This window comes from Psittacula echo (assembly GCF_963264785.1).
Source record: "Psittacula echo genome assembly, chromosome: 2".
Lineage (NCBI taxonomy): Eukaryota > Metazoa > Chordata > Aves > Psittaciformes > Psittacidae > Psittacula > Psittacula echo.
Window position 1 is genome coordinate 14950038 of NC_137737.1, and position 16764 is coordinate 14966801.

General features: G+C 37.0%; 1 protein-coding gene across 1 annotated transcript in view; it reads right to left on the bottom strand.

Annotated features, from left to right (window-relative positions):
• Positions 1–16764, bottom strand: part of BBS9 (Bardet-Biedl syndrome 9) — a gene marked incomplete at its 3' end in the record, with an annotated part of 276367 nt that overhangs the window by 117427 nt on the left and 142176 nt on the right. The window contains exon 22 of the mRNA XM_080611280.1: positions 2656–2766. Within this exon, the coding sequence (XP_080467406.1) occupies positions 2656–2766 (111 nt within the window). The remainder of the gene's footprint in view (positions 1–2655; positions 2767–16764) is intronic.

Below are 16764 nucleotides of genomic sequence, written 5' to 3' on the forward strand. Positions count from 1 at the left end.
CCCATGTTCCCTCCTCTAACCTACATTCTACTATTAATAGAATTCAATCCGTACAAAATCCTGTTGCTAAGGTTTGGTCTGGCACCAGATGGAGCAAGTACATAACAATACTTCACACTCCATTTCAATGGATGGTAGCCTTGAGTATTCAGCTGAAGGTCTCACATGACCTACAGGATACTTTGGAATATCCTAACTTGATCAGCACATGTTATTAAATTGATTTCCATCTTCCTCTGTGCATGCACTCTGTTACTAGACATGTTTCTCCTCAGGTTTCCTACACAGGGATACCAGCCATTGTGCCCATGTACACATACCCATCTACAGCTGAAAAGATCCTGGTTTTTCTCATCAGTTTTGAGGTATTTAGTGGTGTGACCACAACGTATTTTTATCTATTTAAACTTCTGTCATTAAACTGTGGGATTTTTTTATGAAGAAGCTTAGGCATGACATACCAGTTCAGCTGACACAGCTCACTGCAAAATATTAGCAGAAAACTCTCTCAAGTCAGTATAATTTTGCCACTAAACTACCTCTATAGCTAGAGATATGAATAGCAAAAGCCATCTTCAACAAGAAAACAAAAACTCTTAACTTACAAGCAAAATCTGTCTCAAACTCACCCAGGAAATGAATGATGATATATCAAGAAAATAATTTTTTACTCTACTTTAACCCTTTTTTCACTTATTGACTGGACATAGTTAAATTAATTGCAAAGTCATACAAAGATACATAAGACACAACAAATATTCTTTAAGGGCTCACTGTAATCACCATGGGTTTGCTGCAGTCTCTGGTGCCTGAACTAGAATTCAGGCCAAAAATATCATGTACAGAAAAACATTGCAACGCTGTGATTTCATGCCTAGTGTTACCTTATGGTTTAAGTAGCTCCCTTGGCTCTTACACACTGCTTTTAGTAATTAGAATTTCCAGACAGCTCAGTGGCAGATATTCTAGTTACTCTCCACATTGCAGCACTAACTGGCAGATGGCAGTCAATTCTTACCATGAATGAATTAAATTCATTGGTATAACGCATGGCTGTAAACTTAATGATTTTGGGGGTTTTTTTAAAGCTTTCAAAGTTTTCATTCTGCCTTTTACAGCCGCAAAGTAACAACAGCCAGCTATGTGATGTAAGTCTCTATTTTTATCACAGGCTAAGACCTACAGTAGAATATGCAGGTGCCCACGCTGCCGTTTCTGGATCACATGAATATACTTCTACACTTTCCCTCTCGTGCTTGTCTTTTCAGCAATGAGGTTATTTCAACATAGCAGAACATGATCCACTGAAGAACAAAGATGTGCTTGATCTGAAGGATGAAGCATCATACAAAGAAAAGAGATTGCCTGCCATATGCTCTGGATTTATTGGTCTAGTTGCCCAAAGTTGGAATTTTATCAGGATTGTATCCTACATCAAAAAGACTATATCCTTTTCCATTACCAGGAGGGTACTTCATATAGCCAGATGACAAGGACTGAACTCCACGTGTGTCAACTTTGACAGCTTCCCTCCTTCTCATGACCTGAAGCCCATAAGGACTGGAAGTAATTAGCACTCTAGAACAGAGCTCTAGGCCTTCAGGGGATTTTTCAGGTCATTTGTGCAAGCAGATACTCATTTTGGAGTTTCAAGTTACACTATGGCATTACTATACTGCTGCATTAGATAGCCTTCTTCCTTGCACAATATTAAAAACTTACTATTATTAAATCTACTATTGCAATGATCTATGTATTTCAACTCCCTGCCTGTCTGTGCAACAGTTAACTGGGCAAACAAGCAGCTGAATATATTTTAAACACAATTAACTGCTTTTTGCAGTATATAAGGAGTTTCTGACTACCACTGGTTGCAACCTCTAAGCTGCTCTTAACTTCAACAGCAATCTATAATGAACACATCTGATTTACAAACCACATTCAAATACATTTAAAAATAGGTACTACAGGACAAAATCAGACAATGAGGAGGGAAAAAGGAGGGAAGGTAAAAGTTAGTAAACAAAATGGGAAACAGCTGCAGTCAAAGCTTAAGAACTTACCAGGCACTTTATTAAACTGCAATGCACTACTTCACAATGCTGCTTTTAAAAGATGTTAACACTATATCACAGTTCCCAGCAGCATGAAGTCTTTCCAGAATATGTGTCACCACTGTATGCAGCGTATTTTATAGCCGGTATAATTTCATTTGATTATATCCAATAATGTTTTTCTGAAATTCTAGTAAGTCTTCCCACAAAAGATAAGTAATGACTGTGCTTTAATCACCTGGCACAAAGTCTAACAACCATCCTGTAGCGAAAAGCAGCCTTTGTTGCACAAAAATATCCTCAGTTTCATTTTGCCTCTTCTATGGAAGAGGTTGGAAATAAGACCTGTGAGAATCCCGTTCAAGTGTTATGTAACACAAAACCTTTCAACTGTGAAGTTATTTAATTCCAAGACTGATCTCTGGAGTTTAACTGTTCTTGATATAAGCTGAATACACCCAGAATCCTACACATCGTAAGAAAAATTGGAAATTATATTAACAAAGCCTGAAATACATCATTTCTTTCCTATGTCCACAAGCACTCTGAAAAGATGAGCTGTATACCTCTAAATAAAACAAAGTAGTTTTCCTTTTCTTACCAGGCTTGGATTTCTGCTTTGTGATCTGTCCATGATGGGGAAACATTGCTGTGGAGCACAGCATAACCGTTCTTTCCTCTAAATCAGACTCTGGGATTGTAGCACAACCACCTAGTTGGAAATGGAAGAACCTTAATGTGGTGTTTATGTAACAAAACAACTCCACCGGTGCGTAATTAAGGAAAAGAGGTGATAAATTAGCTGACAGGAACACATAAAACTGAAAGAGTCTTTATTCTCACTTCACAGAAGCGTTTGTTGAAGAGAACTATTACCATTGTTTAGAAGGCTGATTATGCCTTAATGACTACTTCTTATTCTGGTTTGAAAAAGTATGAATGTATTAAGACCACAGAACATGTAAAACTGGTTCCACATAAAAGATGGAAATAATATGATTTGTGTTAAAGATCAGATTACTGGGAGCTAGTTTTGTAATAAAATTAAGTAAGTGTGAATGAAATAATTGTACAAAGTCAACAAACCTCATGAAGATTGTTAGCTTGCCACAGCGAGTGACATGGGGACATTTTTATTATTCAGTGTTAGAGATATGGGAACACGAGGACACTTTCATTGTCCAGTAACACACTTGAGTAAGGCAACACCTTACTCAAGTGATTTAAGGATACATGGCATAACAGATTCTTTGTATTTGCAATATTCCTTTCTGATCTGATCAATAGAGAACACAATGCCTTGTGGCTTTCAAACATGTTTAAATGCCTGTGTTTAAAATATGAAGAAAGGAATAATCTAGTAGTAGTATCACCTGAAGACAGCTGCAGCAGCTCACAGGAGAATAGGCTGAGGTAAATGCATTTTCAAATGGCTGGCTATGATCAGGATTTCGGAGGATGTGTCACTATCCCACAACAAAAATGTGACCTTACGGTAAGTGCATTGCCAACAATATAGCACACAACTGAGCAGCATCTCTTTTCCATAGCCCTCCCAGGATCACCACTAGCAAGCAAACAAATTCATGTACTTATCTATTATGTTCTGAAAGCATGTGTTTATAAACAGCACATCAACTCCCAGTGGAGCATAAAGACTCTTCACCTTTATGTCAGAGTTGTTCTACTCCAGGCTCCATAACCAGTATATACAGTCTGTAGCAATACAGGCTACTCTCTCCTTTCAAGCTAAACAAGTGACACAGTTGAAAATAAGGTTGCATTCCAATGCAGGAGAGCTACAGTTTCCCCAACTGTTCCAGGAGCGCTGGCAAATCAATGTGCCATCTCCAGCAGCAATGTACAATGCTGTCTAGCTGGGGCAAAGCATGGCAGCTCCAGTGAATCCTGTGAAAACATTCGTTCCTGGAAATAGACAATGCTGGGGCATCTAATCTAGCTCATGCCTGCCTCAAAAAGTTGGACCAGATGATCCTTGAGATCCCTTCCAACCTGGTATTCTATCGTTCTATGACTTCTACCAGATGGAGAACTGATACAGCATCTTTTGTTCCTAACAAAGAGGAAAGACACAAGCTACTATATTCCAAATACACCCTGACATAAAGGGTAAGGTGCATCATGGGGTTTATGTTGGATTTAGAGCAAGCAATTTTTTTCAGTTAGAAAGGAAGGTTAGGAGTGAATGTGTCAGCAATGTGCACTTACGACCCATGACAGCTTCAGATATTTAGGATACTTGCTATGAGACTGAAGGAGGAAACGGGAAATTAGAAAAAGTCTTCATGTTAAAATACTGTAACACTGGGGCAATGTCTGACATGGCATTAAAGATAAATGTACCTACACCCTAAATGAAAATAAATACCAGTAAGCTAATACGTCTGTTCCCATTTGCAAATTGTGACTAAAATGTAAACTATGAGATCTGATGAAATGGAAACCACTGCTTTAAAGGTCAAGTTAGATATTTTTCATTCTTATTCTTCAAATAAAATCTACTCTATTGAACAGTAATCTGTAAATACAGGATACAAAATTAAGGTTTCCTGCACAAAATAACTACTAAGAATGGCATCAGATATTTTAAAAGGTTTTAGAACATTTTATAACAGCATGAGTGAAAACTCACCAATTACCGCCTACTGAACTTCCACATGGAAATCAAAGAACTTTTGCAATGTTCATTCTAAAAACTTGAAATTCAGTAACACATAGCCTTGAGAATTGATGGGGTTTGATGCCAAAATATGTCATTAGTCATCAACACTGAGAGTAACTGAGTAAGAATCGGAAAAGGTCTATTTGCCCTTAGGTACAACACGCTACTTGCTGAAAGGAAGCAAGACTTCCTGCTCTTGATTTTGATGCAAGAGATTTGTTCAGATTTACTTGTCATCTGACACTATCAGAAGTTAGTAAAATAAAAAGTAAAATTCACATCTGCCATAACTTTATTTTCTTGACAGAGAGTAGTGAGGACTGAAATGTTACCACTGAGAGACTATCGTACACCAAACAACAACAAAGACAGAATACACACAGCAGTAGTATCAGCATCAATATTAAGAGTAGTAATTATTTATTCTGCAAAGACACTAATACTTGCTCCCTATAAACTGTTTAAATACTATAGTTTTATAAAGGCATTCCATAGGCTGAGAGCACTGTTCTCAGTGGGGCAGGATTTCACCAGAACTCTAGTGCCAATAATTATTTAAATTAATCACCAGACAAGAAATTAATAGAGTAATGATACTTTTACTCTTCTGAGGCAATGAAGCTTACACGATCTTTGCTCCCCTGCATTTCTATCTTACTCTTGTAATACTTGTATTACAGGCTGAGAGTTGGGCTTCTTCAGTCTGGAGAAGAGAAGACTCCGGGAAGACTTTTAGAGCAGCTCTAGCGCCTAAGGGGGACCTATAAGAAACCTGGAGAGGGGCTCTGGACAAGGGCCAGTAGGTACAGGACAAGGCGGATGGCTCTAACCTGACAGAGGGGAGATTGAGATGAGCTCTTAGGCAGAAGTTCTTCCCTGCGAGGGTGCTGAGCTGCTGGGACAGGGTGCCCAGAGAAGCTGTGGCTGCCCCATCCCTGGCAGTGTTCAAGGCCAGGTTGGACAGGGCTTGGAGCAACCTGCTCTAGTGGAAGGTGTCCCTGCCTGTGTCAGGGGGTTGAACTGGATGAGCTTTAAGGTCCCTTCCAACCCAAACCTGTCTGTGATTCTGTGACAGGTTCTTGCTCCAATAGGCACAGGTATCCGTCTTTATCTTGGATGAATATCCCTGACAACATGCTATGATTCAGAACAGGAAGAAAATAGCGGAGACCACACTAAATCAATTGTCACATTGAAAGAACTGAAAAGTTCAAAGTATTATAAACTTTCACTAGACTAAAAAAGAAACTGGATAAGGCACAAATACACACCACTGAATATAGTATCTAATGCACAGTAAACCAGGATTACACTATTCAAAAACATTTAACAACTGTGAAGGACAGCTATCTGGAAAGAGAAGAAAAAGAACTTATCCTGCTAGAACTCTAAACTGCAGGGATCCTACTGAGGATATCTACACTCTGAATCTCTGTCACAGACTAACAGAACTTTAAGTTAAAAAAATAGTAATAATGAAATAAAATCAAAACCTCCCTGAATTCTTGCATATCTCTAGAAATTTCAGAAAGTATCCACTGATACTTTCTGATACTTTGAATGTCCATTTTAGCAAGCATTTAATATTTTTATGCACCTGGAATCCTAAAAGAAATCACAGCAGCAGAATAACTCACATTCATTCATAAGTGAATGGTACAAATCAGAAAAGTGAAATATTTAAGGGAAAAGGGCGAAAAGAGAGGCAGGAATAGTAGTACATAAATCTACACACTGGAAACGATCCAAGTTGAGAAGTTCTCCAGATGTCAGTCTGTAAACAGTGCTTCATAAAATGAATTTCCCCATTAATTGTTGGCAGGAATAACATCTAGAATATGTTATTACATTTGACCCACTCTTTCCCCCTCTTCTGTGTAGCTAAATTCTTGTCTGACATCACAGATCTTTTATCAGTTGTGATAAATCCAAGAAAGCAAGCTTTGGTCAGCAAATCTGTTCGATAGGGTACAACATGCATAAAATTACACTCAAGCTAATTGTGAACTCTGTTCACCAAAGGAAATGAGACTTCTCTTGTTTATTTTCACTACATCTGTTTTTGTAACACATTTGGTTCTTAAGTTGGAAAAAGACACCCACACCCAAAGGAAACATAAACATATAATACATATTGAACAAAAATTAAGTACTGACAGTTTTCCTACAGGTTCCTATCACCATGTTTTTACATGTTTTAGCATGGCTCCAAAAGCTGAAAAACAGGAAAACAAAAGTAGTATATATCTGAAAAATGAAAAGACACTTTGAGGGAAAGATTTTTTTGGGTTTCCCCTTTCTTTTCCACTCAATCACAATTTGAACTATGCATAAAGTTTCCATTTTCCTCTGAAATTAACATTTATAAGACTCTACAGGAAGAAGGAAGAAAAGCAGCTTCCTGAGCAGTCTTTGGCAGCAAGAAAGTAGTATAAATGTGAGCAGGAAGTCCTCTAAACAGCAGGTTTTGTCATCTTTGTATATCATCCTACAATGGAGACCAATGTATACCATTATACAATGTATATATTTGTCATCATTATATACCATTATATAATGGATATAAGCTAAACAGCAAAAATTATTTCAGATATTCCAAAGCTATATGCAAACTCATGTTCTGTTGGGTTTTCTTTGGTGTCCACCATTTTGGGGGAAGTGTATACAAAAAATGCAGTTGAAAGCATTAGAGAATATTCTCTCTAAAACAGAGTTAATCAATTACTTCTACTGATTCTGCCAGCTACATGTATTGAAGTCCTGTAAATCTTGTTTAGTACCTGCCCATCAGAAAGTACATTGCCTGTTGAAGTAAACGCTGCATGCAGGCTTTATAGATAGATAGTGCTATTGCTTCTTTCTAGAAGGAAGACAAAATCTATAGAAAAAAACAACTCATATTTGAGTGTATGGTGAGGTCCAGGGAACATTTATTCATGTCTTGGGTCGGAGTTAGAGTGTCATTTGAATAGACACATTCCAGGAACACAAGTGTATTTCCACTGTAGAGTGTAAGGAAAAAGAAGAGGTAGAGAAAAGCAAAGAAGGGATTTTTTTTTTTTCCTACACAGGTGTCTGATAATGACAGTAGAAAACACTCCAGGTTCAGTTCAGATGTTCACTAGCAAAATGTAGTCACTAATTAATCAGTTACAGATCTCAGAACATAGCACTGAAGTCTAATAGTGTGGCTACAATTGTGCGGTCACAAAATTCCATTGTTTCGTGCCTGATCTGACATAACCAAATTCAAGAAAATGATGGAAAATATTTCTGTGTTACATTCCATTAGGATAATAAATTATGAAAAATCATACCAACTGAATATGCAGTCTAAGGTCACTGTAGATCACCTAAACATATTTTCAATAGGAATACACAGAGGCATACCAGACTCTTGATCTGCTTTACTCTAATGTTTCTCAGCATATCTTCCAGTTCATAAATTCTATCACTTACCCTATTGTAAGTTGCCACATTTGCACTGGGAGCTATGCAGAGATAATTTGCACCAATTGTGTGTCTTCTGTTTGAGCTTGTAGCCTGTCCAAATATTTTTAACATGCCTGAATTCATCAAATCTTGACTTAAGAAGTTCAGGGGACTTTGGCAATATAACCTCTTTATGGGAGCAACTATGCTGTTTAAGCTGTCAAATCGTCTTGGCCATTCTTCCAGGATGAGGTTCAGTGCATGTGGTATGCAAGTCATACAAATGGCATTGGGAAACACACTGCTAAGAACAGATCTAACAGCTGTTTTCATTAAAGAAATATTATTGGACACTCAGCCACGAACACAAAATCAACATTCAGTAGTACCCTTACTAACGCAGGACTAAGAACACGGTAACATGAAACTATATGTTGCCATTCAGTATCTACCAAAGTCAATTGTTACTCCCTATGAATGAAGGATGAATGACAGACGTGCTTCAATCACATGTGTACTGTTCCACCCAATAACCTATTCACCTGCTGAGGACAGACTGGCTGAAAAGCATGTTCTGTGTTCTGGTATGTGTTGGGAGAGGTAATTGTTATTGAGTTTTGTAGTGCTTGGAGGACTTCCATCTGCCATTATGAACAGTATAACAAAATCAGCTTGTAACAAGTTTTTCAAGGGGAATATCAGCTCTTGACAAACACTAACCATAAAAATGACTGCATTTGTCAGAATATGCTGCCACACACCAACACCCGGTGATTTTTGTCAACTGGGTCTCACATTTTCTTCCCCATATTCAGTGTACAAGTTCATTTAGAATGACCAGGAAAGGTTTTCTTTCAAAATGCTTAAATACAGAAGTCACAGAAGTTATAGGATATAGCGTCATCAACACCTTCTCGGAACAACATTCTTGATTCAAGTAACAAGTTCAATTCCATGCTGGCCTTTTGGGGAGCAAGAAGAATATGCAAGGGTTTTGTCATAACTAGTTCTGTTTTACATATAGAAATTCAGTTTGTGCACATAAATATACATACATGTGTATTAGGATGTACATATAAAACAGATAGAGAATTTTATGCCAAATATTTTGTTTTCCATAAGACATTCTTCCAGTTCTGTAGAGACTGTATTTCTTGTGTTGTTTCAATAACACATTGTGCTAATGAGACTTAAGAGACACTTAAGAATCATTTATGAGTTTACATCAAAAACTTGAAGAGGCAATGCTCCCTTTGATAAATACAATGAATTTCTACTGTCAGTTCTGGTTTCTATCTGCCAACACACCCCAAGAGAACACCTGAAAGTCAGTGTTCAGAGCAGCTGGGATCTCCAGAGGATGCTTGTCAAAAAAATATTCATAATATTGTCTTTATGTAGTCTCTGACCTTTCTTCAGTGTACACTGAAAGGAGACAGACTGAAACTAATGGTTGTAACCTTGATACCAAACTCTCCTGGTATTCATCATTCTGAGAAGTTTGAAGAATTGTTTTGCACTTATTCCCCTTTGTTGTGGTTTAAGACACCATTTAAAACACTTATATTTCTTGGAGCATATATAGGAAGCATTCTTGAAGGGGAAGATGCAAGCAAGCAGACACATATATAGACACTATATATTTGTATATATATATGTATGTATATACACACAAATTCTGGAGTTACTAGTAAGGAAAGAGCAAGTCCTCATTCCCTGCAGCCTGAAGTTGAACACATAGTAAGTGCTTAGGGCAAGGTCTGCAGTTTTGTAACCAATGAGTTACAAAAGTGTTCTGTGCTACAACCATACTGCAAGGCTTTCAAGGTGAGTTTTCTTTGACTGGTTGAGGAACAGATAACTATTTCCCTTCAAGGAGACTGAAGCATACTGACTTAAGCAAAACACTGGTTTCAACAACAAGAGGAAGTTCAGTAATGCAAGACAGCGAACATTTTTGTTCCAGCTGTGAACATGAAATAAAAGCTAATAATGCAATTTGCTGCATGAGAACTTGTTACACAAGGTCTTTTGTATGCTTGGGACAGCCCTGACGAAACAGCAGTCAGACAGAAACAGTCAATAAGGAGCTTATTCCTAATCCGGATCAGAAGCTGAGTGATATCAAAGAAAAACCATTTGCAAGATACACTAATGCATGATTTTAGGCAAGAGAATACAGAAATAAAAACTACCGACATCAGACGCAATATCGAATACACTGTGGATAACAAGATAGTGGGACTAGTAACTGGGATTCAAATGTAGGTACTGAAGGATATATGTTGCTCAGAAAGGTAAAATTAAATTGATAGAGTCATACTTTATATATTATTGTGATGGGCTACTGAAAGAGGAGTATAGAGAATTGGGCAATTTGGAAAAGGATTTTAAAGTAGTTTAATACACAAAACGTCAAATTTTACCTACAGAATACCAAGATCAGATTTCAAGAGCAATTGCAGTTGCTTTAATATTATGAAAGGAATTAATCTGATCAGAAATGGTGGTGTTACAGGAATCAAAGAATATAGAAAACCCACTGAAATAATCAAAGGATGATAAAAGCAAAAGGCTCCAGTGTGATGACCAGGAAAAAGATTAACACAATTCCAAAATCCACCTGATAATGTTCCAAATAAGTATCAAGAAAGCAGTAATAGTACTGAACAAGGCACTGGTAAGACATCTGCAATACTGGGTTCAATTCCCATTAATGTGTTCATGACAGATTAAATAAACCTGGAAAAATTCAGCTGAAGGTTACTGAGACCATCTAGGAATCACTCCCCTTATCAACACATCAGCAGACAATCGCTCTAACTAAGACGACTAAAAATGGAACAGACTGATCTTTACCAATAATGCAATTAGGCCAGAAATCCTCAGTCTCTGGCAAAATAAAAGACACTCTTAGATCATGAGGAATTGATCATAAACTAATTTTTACTGGAAATTAGGTTTCTGACTACCAAGAGAGCAAGGGCTTTGAACAACCCTGGAACAGAAAGTGTGGAGGTAAACAACTGCGCTCATGAATGGGACTAAACTACCTTATTCTAAAACAGATGGAGTTTCTGAAGCAGGAATTTCTTTTTTTTTCCTTTCCTTTTCCCTTCTACCCCTCCAAAAATTTATCTGTTAGTGTTCTAACATTATCCATCTATCTGTTCTCTACTTACGTGTTCACCACTTATGAGCAGTCATCTAATCATTAGTACGTTAATGAATTACTATTCTTTATTTATCTAACAATATTTTCCCAGCATTCATGCTGAACATAAATGCCACAAAAAGTAGGCTACCAGGCTACTTTAACCACCTGCAGGAAGTAAACCACTAGTTCACAATGGCAAGTAAAAAATGTAAATATTCTGGGACCAAAATATCATTGAGAATATTTCATTTTGAAAAACCAGCAGTGATACTGCTATCACCTAAAAACTCTAATTCTGACAATTCTGGTGCCAAAAGTATTTGGCAAGCTGACTTACTAAATTTACATTTGGAGAGACAGTGGACTATAAAATATAAAATTCCAAGTGCTGAAATTTAATACAAGAAATCAGACATGGTATTTTCAAGAAGATTCTGAACTAGCCTCTGTTCTTCTCTATCTCCAGATAACTACTTGGAATAAAAGCAACTCAAGTGATGAAACAAACATAGATACGAGCATTCATTTTTAAAGTTACTGAAATAAAACCAATAAACATCTACTTGGTGCCTTTCCAAGATAAACAGCACCTAGATCCTTGAACCTAGAAAACCAAAGGATTCTTAGGAGAGAAAGAGAATTCTTTTTGTAATGCAGAAGTTCCCTTCCACACCTGAAATGCAACCTTTACCGAGAATACTTACTTGTCTGTTAACTATATCAAAGATAGCACACTGTTTATATGTATTGTAAATTTCTATTTCTCAACTGTACTCAAATATTAGATGTGTCAAAACATGTAAAACCTGAGTAATATTGTGTTTGCTAGTCTAAAAAAATGTCACTTTTACTTAATGACCAACTACGATTTGTATTTGTACAAGGAGCTAAGATTAAATGATGACCTATCTTTGCTCCAATATTGCAATAAGAAACATACCTTACTTATATTTATTTTAGTCCCACTATTACTTAATAATTCATTCACTTTATATTTCACTGACCAAATAAATCCAAGTATTATATTGTGTTAGACCAAACTTTTAGAGCATTAGAATTTCTGGGATTGATTTGAGGAGGAATCAAAAAAAGGCCACTTTGGCTTCAATTAGTATCATAGTGCCCTGCAATCAATCTATTTTATTTGAAGGAAACGAGCACAGAACAGTACACTACTTAAAAATTACATCTTACCCTGCAGACAAAATTTTGCCTTTGTTTAGAAGAACTTCCTATTTAGCAAATTTTACTCTTTCATTATTTCACTTGTACCACACCTGTATTTGTGTAAATCACTCAATTTTACTAACAGCAATAGCATTCAAATGTTATGAAAATGATACAAGTGAAAGATAAAAGTGATCTTCCATTACTAAAATGACTTTTGACCTTTCTTCTTAGGAATGAAGGACTTAATTTGCAAGGATTTTCCTTAATCTGCAAGGATTTTGAGCAGTAGCCAGGAGGGCGATGTGCTTCAGGAGATAAACCTTGAACCAACTTTACCAAGTACCTTTCTACCAAGCTCAAGGTATCTGAAGATCTGAGAATCCACACTCCCAAAAACCTTTAACAACTTGGGAGAACCTTGGCAATGAACTTTTCAGAGAGGAGAAAGAGACTCAATTTGGCTAATGTCATCAAATGAATTACATCCACTAGAAGACAGCGGACATTCAGGGAGAGCTGTGTTCAAATCCAACCTGCTTTTTTGGTAAAAAGCAAGGTCTGTTTTTACAATAAAATGCTATGTCTGAAACAAAGTGGCTTTTTATACAGGAAGGCACAGGATTAACTGTTCTGTTTCATCTTATTTAAAAGCTGACATTGCTGCTACTGTCCAAAATGATAAATAAAGTGACAGAGCAAGCAGAATACTGAGATGCTCTCAGTCAGCTACTTTTATGCCTTATGCTTATTTAATTCTATCAACTCTTTAATTTTGAAAGATCATCTTGTAACCTCACTGGGACAAGGGGTTACTCATTTTAAAATAACTGGGTTTGTAACTGCGATTGGATACCCTGAAATATGCAAAGGTACAAACAAAGTTGTATGACAAGGGTTGCTTCTGCTTCCTTTCCCCTCCAAATCATATTTGTCTTGGTTTTGTACAACTTTAGGACATGCTAAAGAAAGTCTATGTCAACTTAAACATAAATCTTGCAATGCACAGTTTAAATAAAACATTATTTAGAAACATCTACCTCATCTGCAAGGAAACTGTATAAAGCAATCTAAAGACTATAAATATATATTCAAAATACAAGTAGAAGTATCAGACAACCTGAAACTGGAGAAAAGAATGAATTGAAATGGCAGAATTTTACAGATTGCACCTTCCCACAGGGTGAACTCCTTCAGGAACAGAATGCTCAAAATCTTGCCATGCAAACCCAATAAACCATGCAAACCCAATATGTCATTACAGAGCTAGACAAGAAGAAGATACCAGAATCACTAATTTTAGGCTATAAGCACTAATTGGTTTGGAAGGTCAACTTAAACATTATTTTAAATTTGCTTTTCCTGTCTAAAACCACTCTCAACTGAAGGAAAAGTAGATAAATTATATTATTTGGTGGACTGTTCCCTAGGAAGCTACTAATTAAAATAGCTGCTGCTTCTCCTCACTTCAATGTCATTCCTCCTTTACCAGTTCTTTTTAAAAGTTCTACCTCTTTCTTTCAATCCTCAAGCCACAGCACTGACATACTTCTCTACTTGTACATCACTTGAAAGAAACTAAAGTGCAAATACCAATATCTGAGTGGCAAACCAAAGATCATCTAACTATAGTTTGCTGCCATCAAGCCTATGATCTTTTATATTAACTTCTTCTGACAGTATGTTTTAACAAGAGTTGAGTAACAGCATGAGCAATTTCTTAGTCCCTACAATGTGCACATTATTTCAAGTTATTCTAAACAGTCAAAATGGCTACAAACTTTAGCAAATATGATCCTCTTTGTATCATTAGATAGCAGAAATAGTTCATATAAAAATCAATTACATCTTTCTTGACCCTTTTTTTGTCTCACCTGATATTAACTTTTACTGACAGTACCAAAATTCATCCTGACCTCAGGAAGATCAGAATTCCTTCGTTAAAAAGAAATAACTTGATGTGAGACAGTTTCTATTACATAAAACCCCACCACCACAACATAAAAAATACCAAACCCAAGAAACAAACCCCTAATTCACCCCACACCAGAAAACCCACAAACCACACACCCCACAAAAAAAAAAATCACACTACGTAAACATCACACTATCTCATTTCCTTGCTTTAAAAGCCTGTGTTCTTATAAAGAGTTTGTTGTATAGCCAAGCTCACTGCATGTCTGTGGCACTTTCATTTTGTTGCCTACTCAAAATGACAGAAGCACACTGTAAGCTGTTTTGGCTCCCCTCCATAAAATAAGCTTCATGACTTCATACACAAAATGACCAAAGGCCAAGGATACATTTCATTGGTAAAAAGAAGTTTTCCTTGTCCTTTTGCTTTAATTTGGTCATGTCTATAATTCAAGTAAAGCAGAGCAATAGCAGCCTGTCTTGAGAGTTAAAGAGTTCATGCTCAGGATTCAGTGTTCACTGATCATGTTTAAAAGGTCTGTAACTCTGACATGTTCTGAAACTCTAAATTTTGGTCATGATTTCACAAACAGGTCAGGTAAAATTTGCCACGCTTGAAAATCAAACCAGTATCTAGAATGCAACACAGCCCTCAACACTCTATGAGTACATAACACAGTATTATTGGATTTTGAAGACTTGAGAAAGCTTATTTTAATTGAGCAGCCATTTCAACACATGATCATGAGGTTTTCTTCTATGTGTAACTAACTGCTGTTTCTCAGACCCAGTGTCCTGGGTTCAGCAGCAGCAGTCAGTTTTTCTTCTTCTTAGTACTTAGTGCAGTGCTGTGGTTTTGACTTTCGGCCTGGGAAAATATTGATAAAGCCGATGTTTTCAGTTGCTGGTCAGAATGTTTATCCTGACCAAGGACTTTGTGAGTCTCATGCTCTGCCAGGGAGGAGGAGAAGCCGGGAGGAAGCAGGGACAGGACACCTGACCCAAACTAGTCAAAGAGGTATTCCATACCACAGCACGTCATGCCCAGGATGTAGAACTGAGAGTTCCCGGAAGGGCTGGATCATGGCAGGGTGGGGGTGAGGTACCGGTTGGTGAGCGGTTGTATTCTCTTCCTTGTTATTTCCTTTATTATTATTGGTGGTAGCAGTAGTGGTTTGTGTTATACCTTAGTTATTAAACTGTTCTTATCTCAACCCGTGGGAGCTGCATTCTTTTGATTCTCCTCCCCGTCCCTCCAGGAGCGGAGAGAAGAAAGGTGGGGGGGGAAGTGGACTTCGTGGTTCTGATTTACAGCCGGGGCTTAAACCACGACACCCAGGAATAACTTTCAATGATAAAATTACTATTATTAAGCACTACAACATTTACATTAAGACATCAGCCATACTTTCTTCATCTATGGAAAAATTATGTGTTATAAATACTAAACAAGAAGCTCCATTGACTGAGTATAGACTTTCTCTTTCCAAATGACCCAGAACTAAGACAGAAATTGGAAAAGACACTGTCTAGATAATGATTTGCCTAAATAGAGTTACTGAAATCCAGATTTAGTTTCCGTTATACAGCGAAACAGCCTGCAGGTATAATATCTTCAGCTGGCACCAGACTTAATGCTTTTTTATCGATCTGCTCATAGCTTAAGTGCACACATAAGGATATGGATTGTCGAACAATTCTTGTTATCTATCACTGATTATGGAAATATAATACATCTTGCAGCAGCATCTGCATTTTCTCTAACATGAAATACTACTTACAGCAGACTGTTCATTTTAGCCTGTCAACTCTCTAACACGTGTGGTACATTTTGTGCACCAGCTAAATGGCTGAATCTGTTAAGCACCAGCTACGCAACAGGCCCTCTCTGTTACAGCCCACAGTGGAAGCGATAACATATCATTAGATTCTTTGTATTTGAGTTGCATCAAATGAAACGTACAATTATAATTAAATCGTAATTATAATTCAGGTACATTCAAATTCTTTCTATTGCTTATCTTCCCCAAGAGATCCTCTGCTTCTCCTCGCTTGAAGATTTCAACCACAGCAACAAAAACATAACAAGCTAGGGAAAATATAGTATTTCAAGTTCACGTTTTGTAGTTGCTGCTAAAGTCAGCCTTTGCAAAGAGTTTGGGACAGTTATTAATACTACATGCTGAGTGTTTCCTACTTGGTGCTCAGTAGGAATTAATAGAAATGAATCAATTTAATTTTCATATTTTCTTCACACTTTTATTTCCATACTTGTCATGAAGACAAGACAGCATTGTCACTGTGGCACCAAAATTACATGAAAAAATGAAGCTTTAACAGTGTTCTAATTTTTGTTT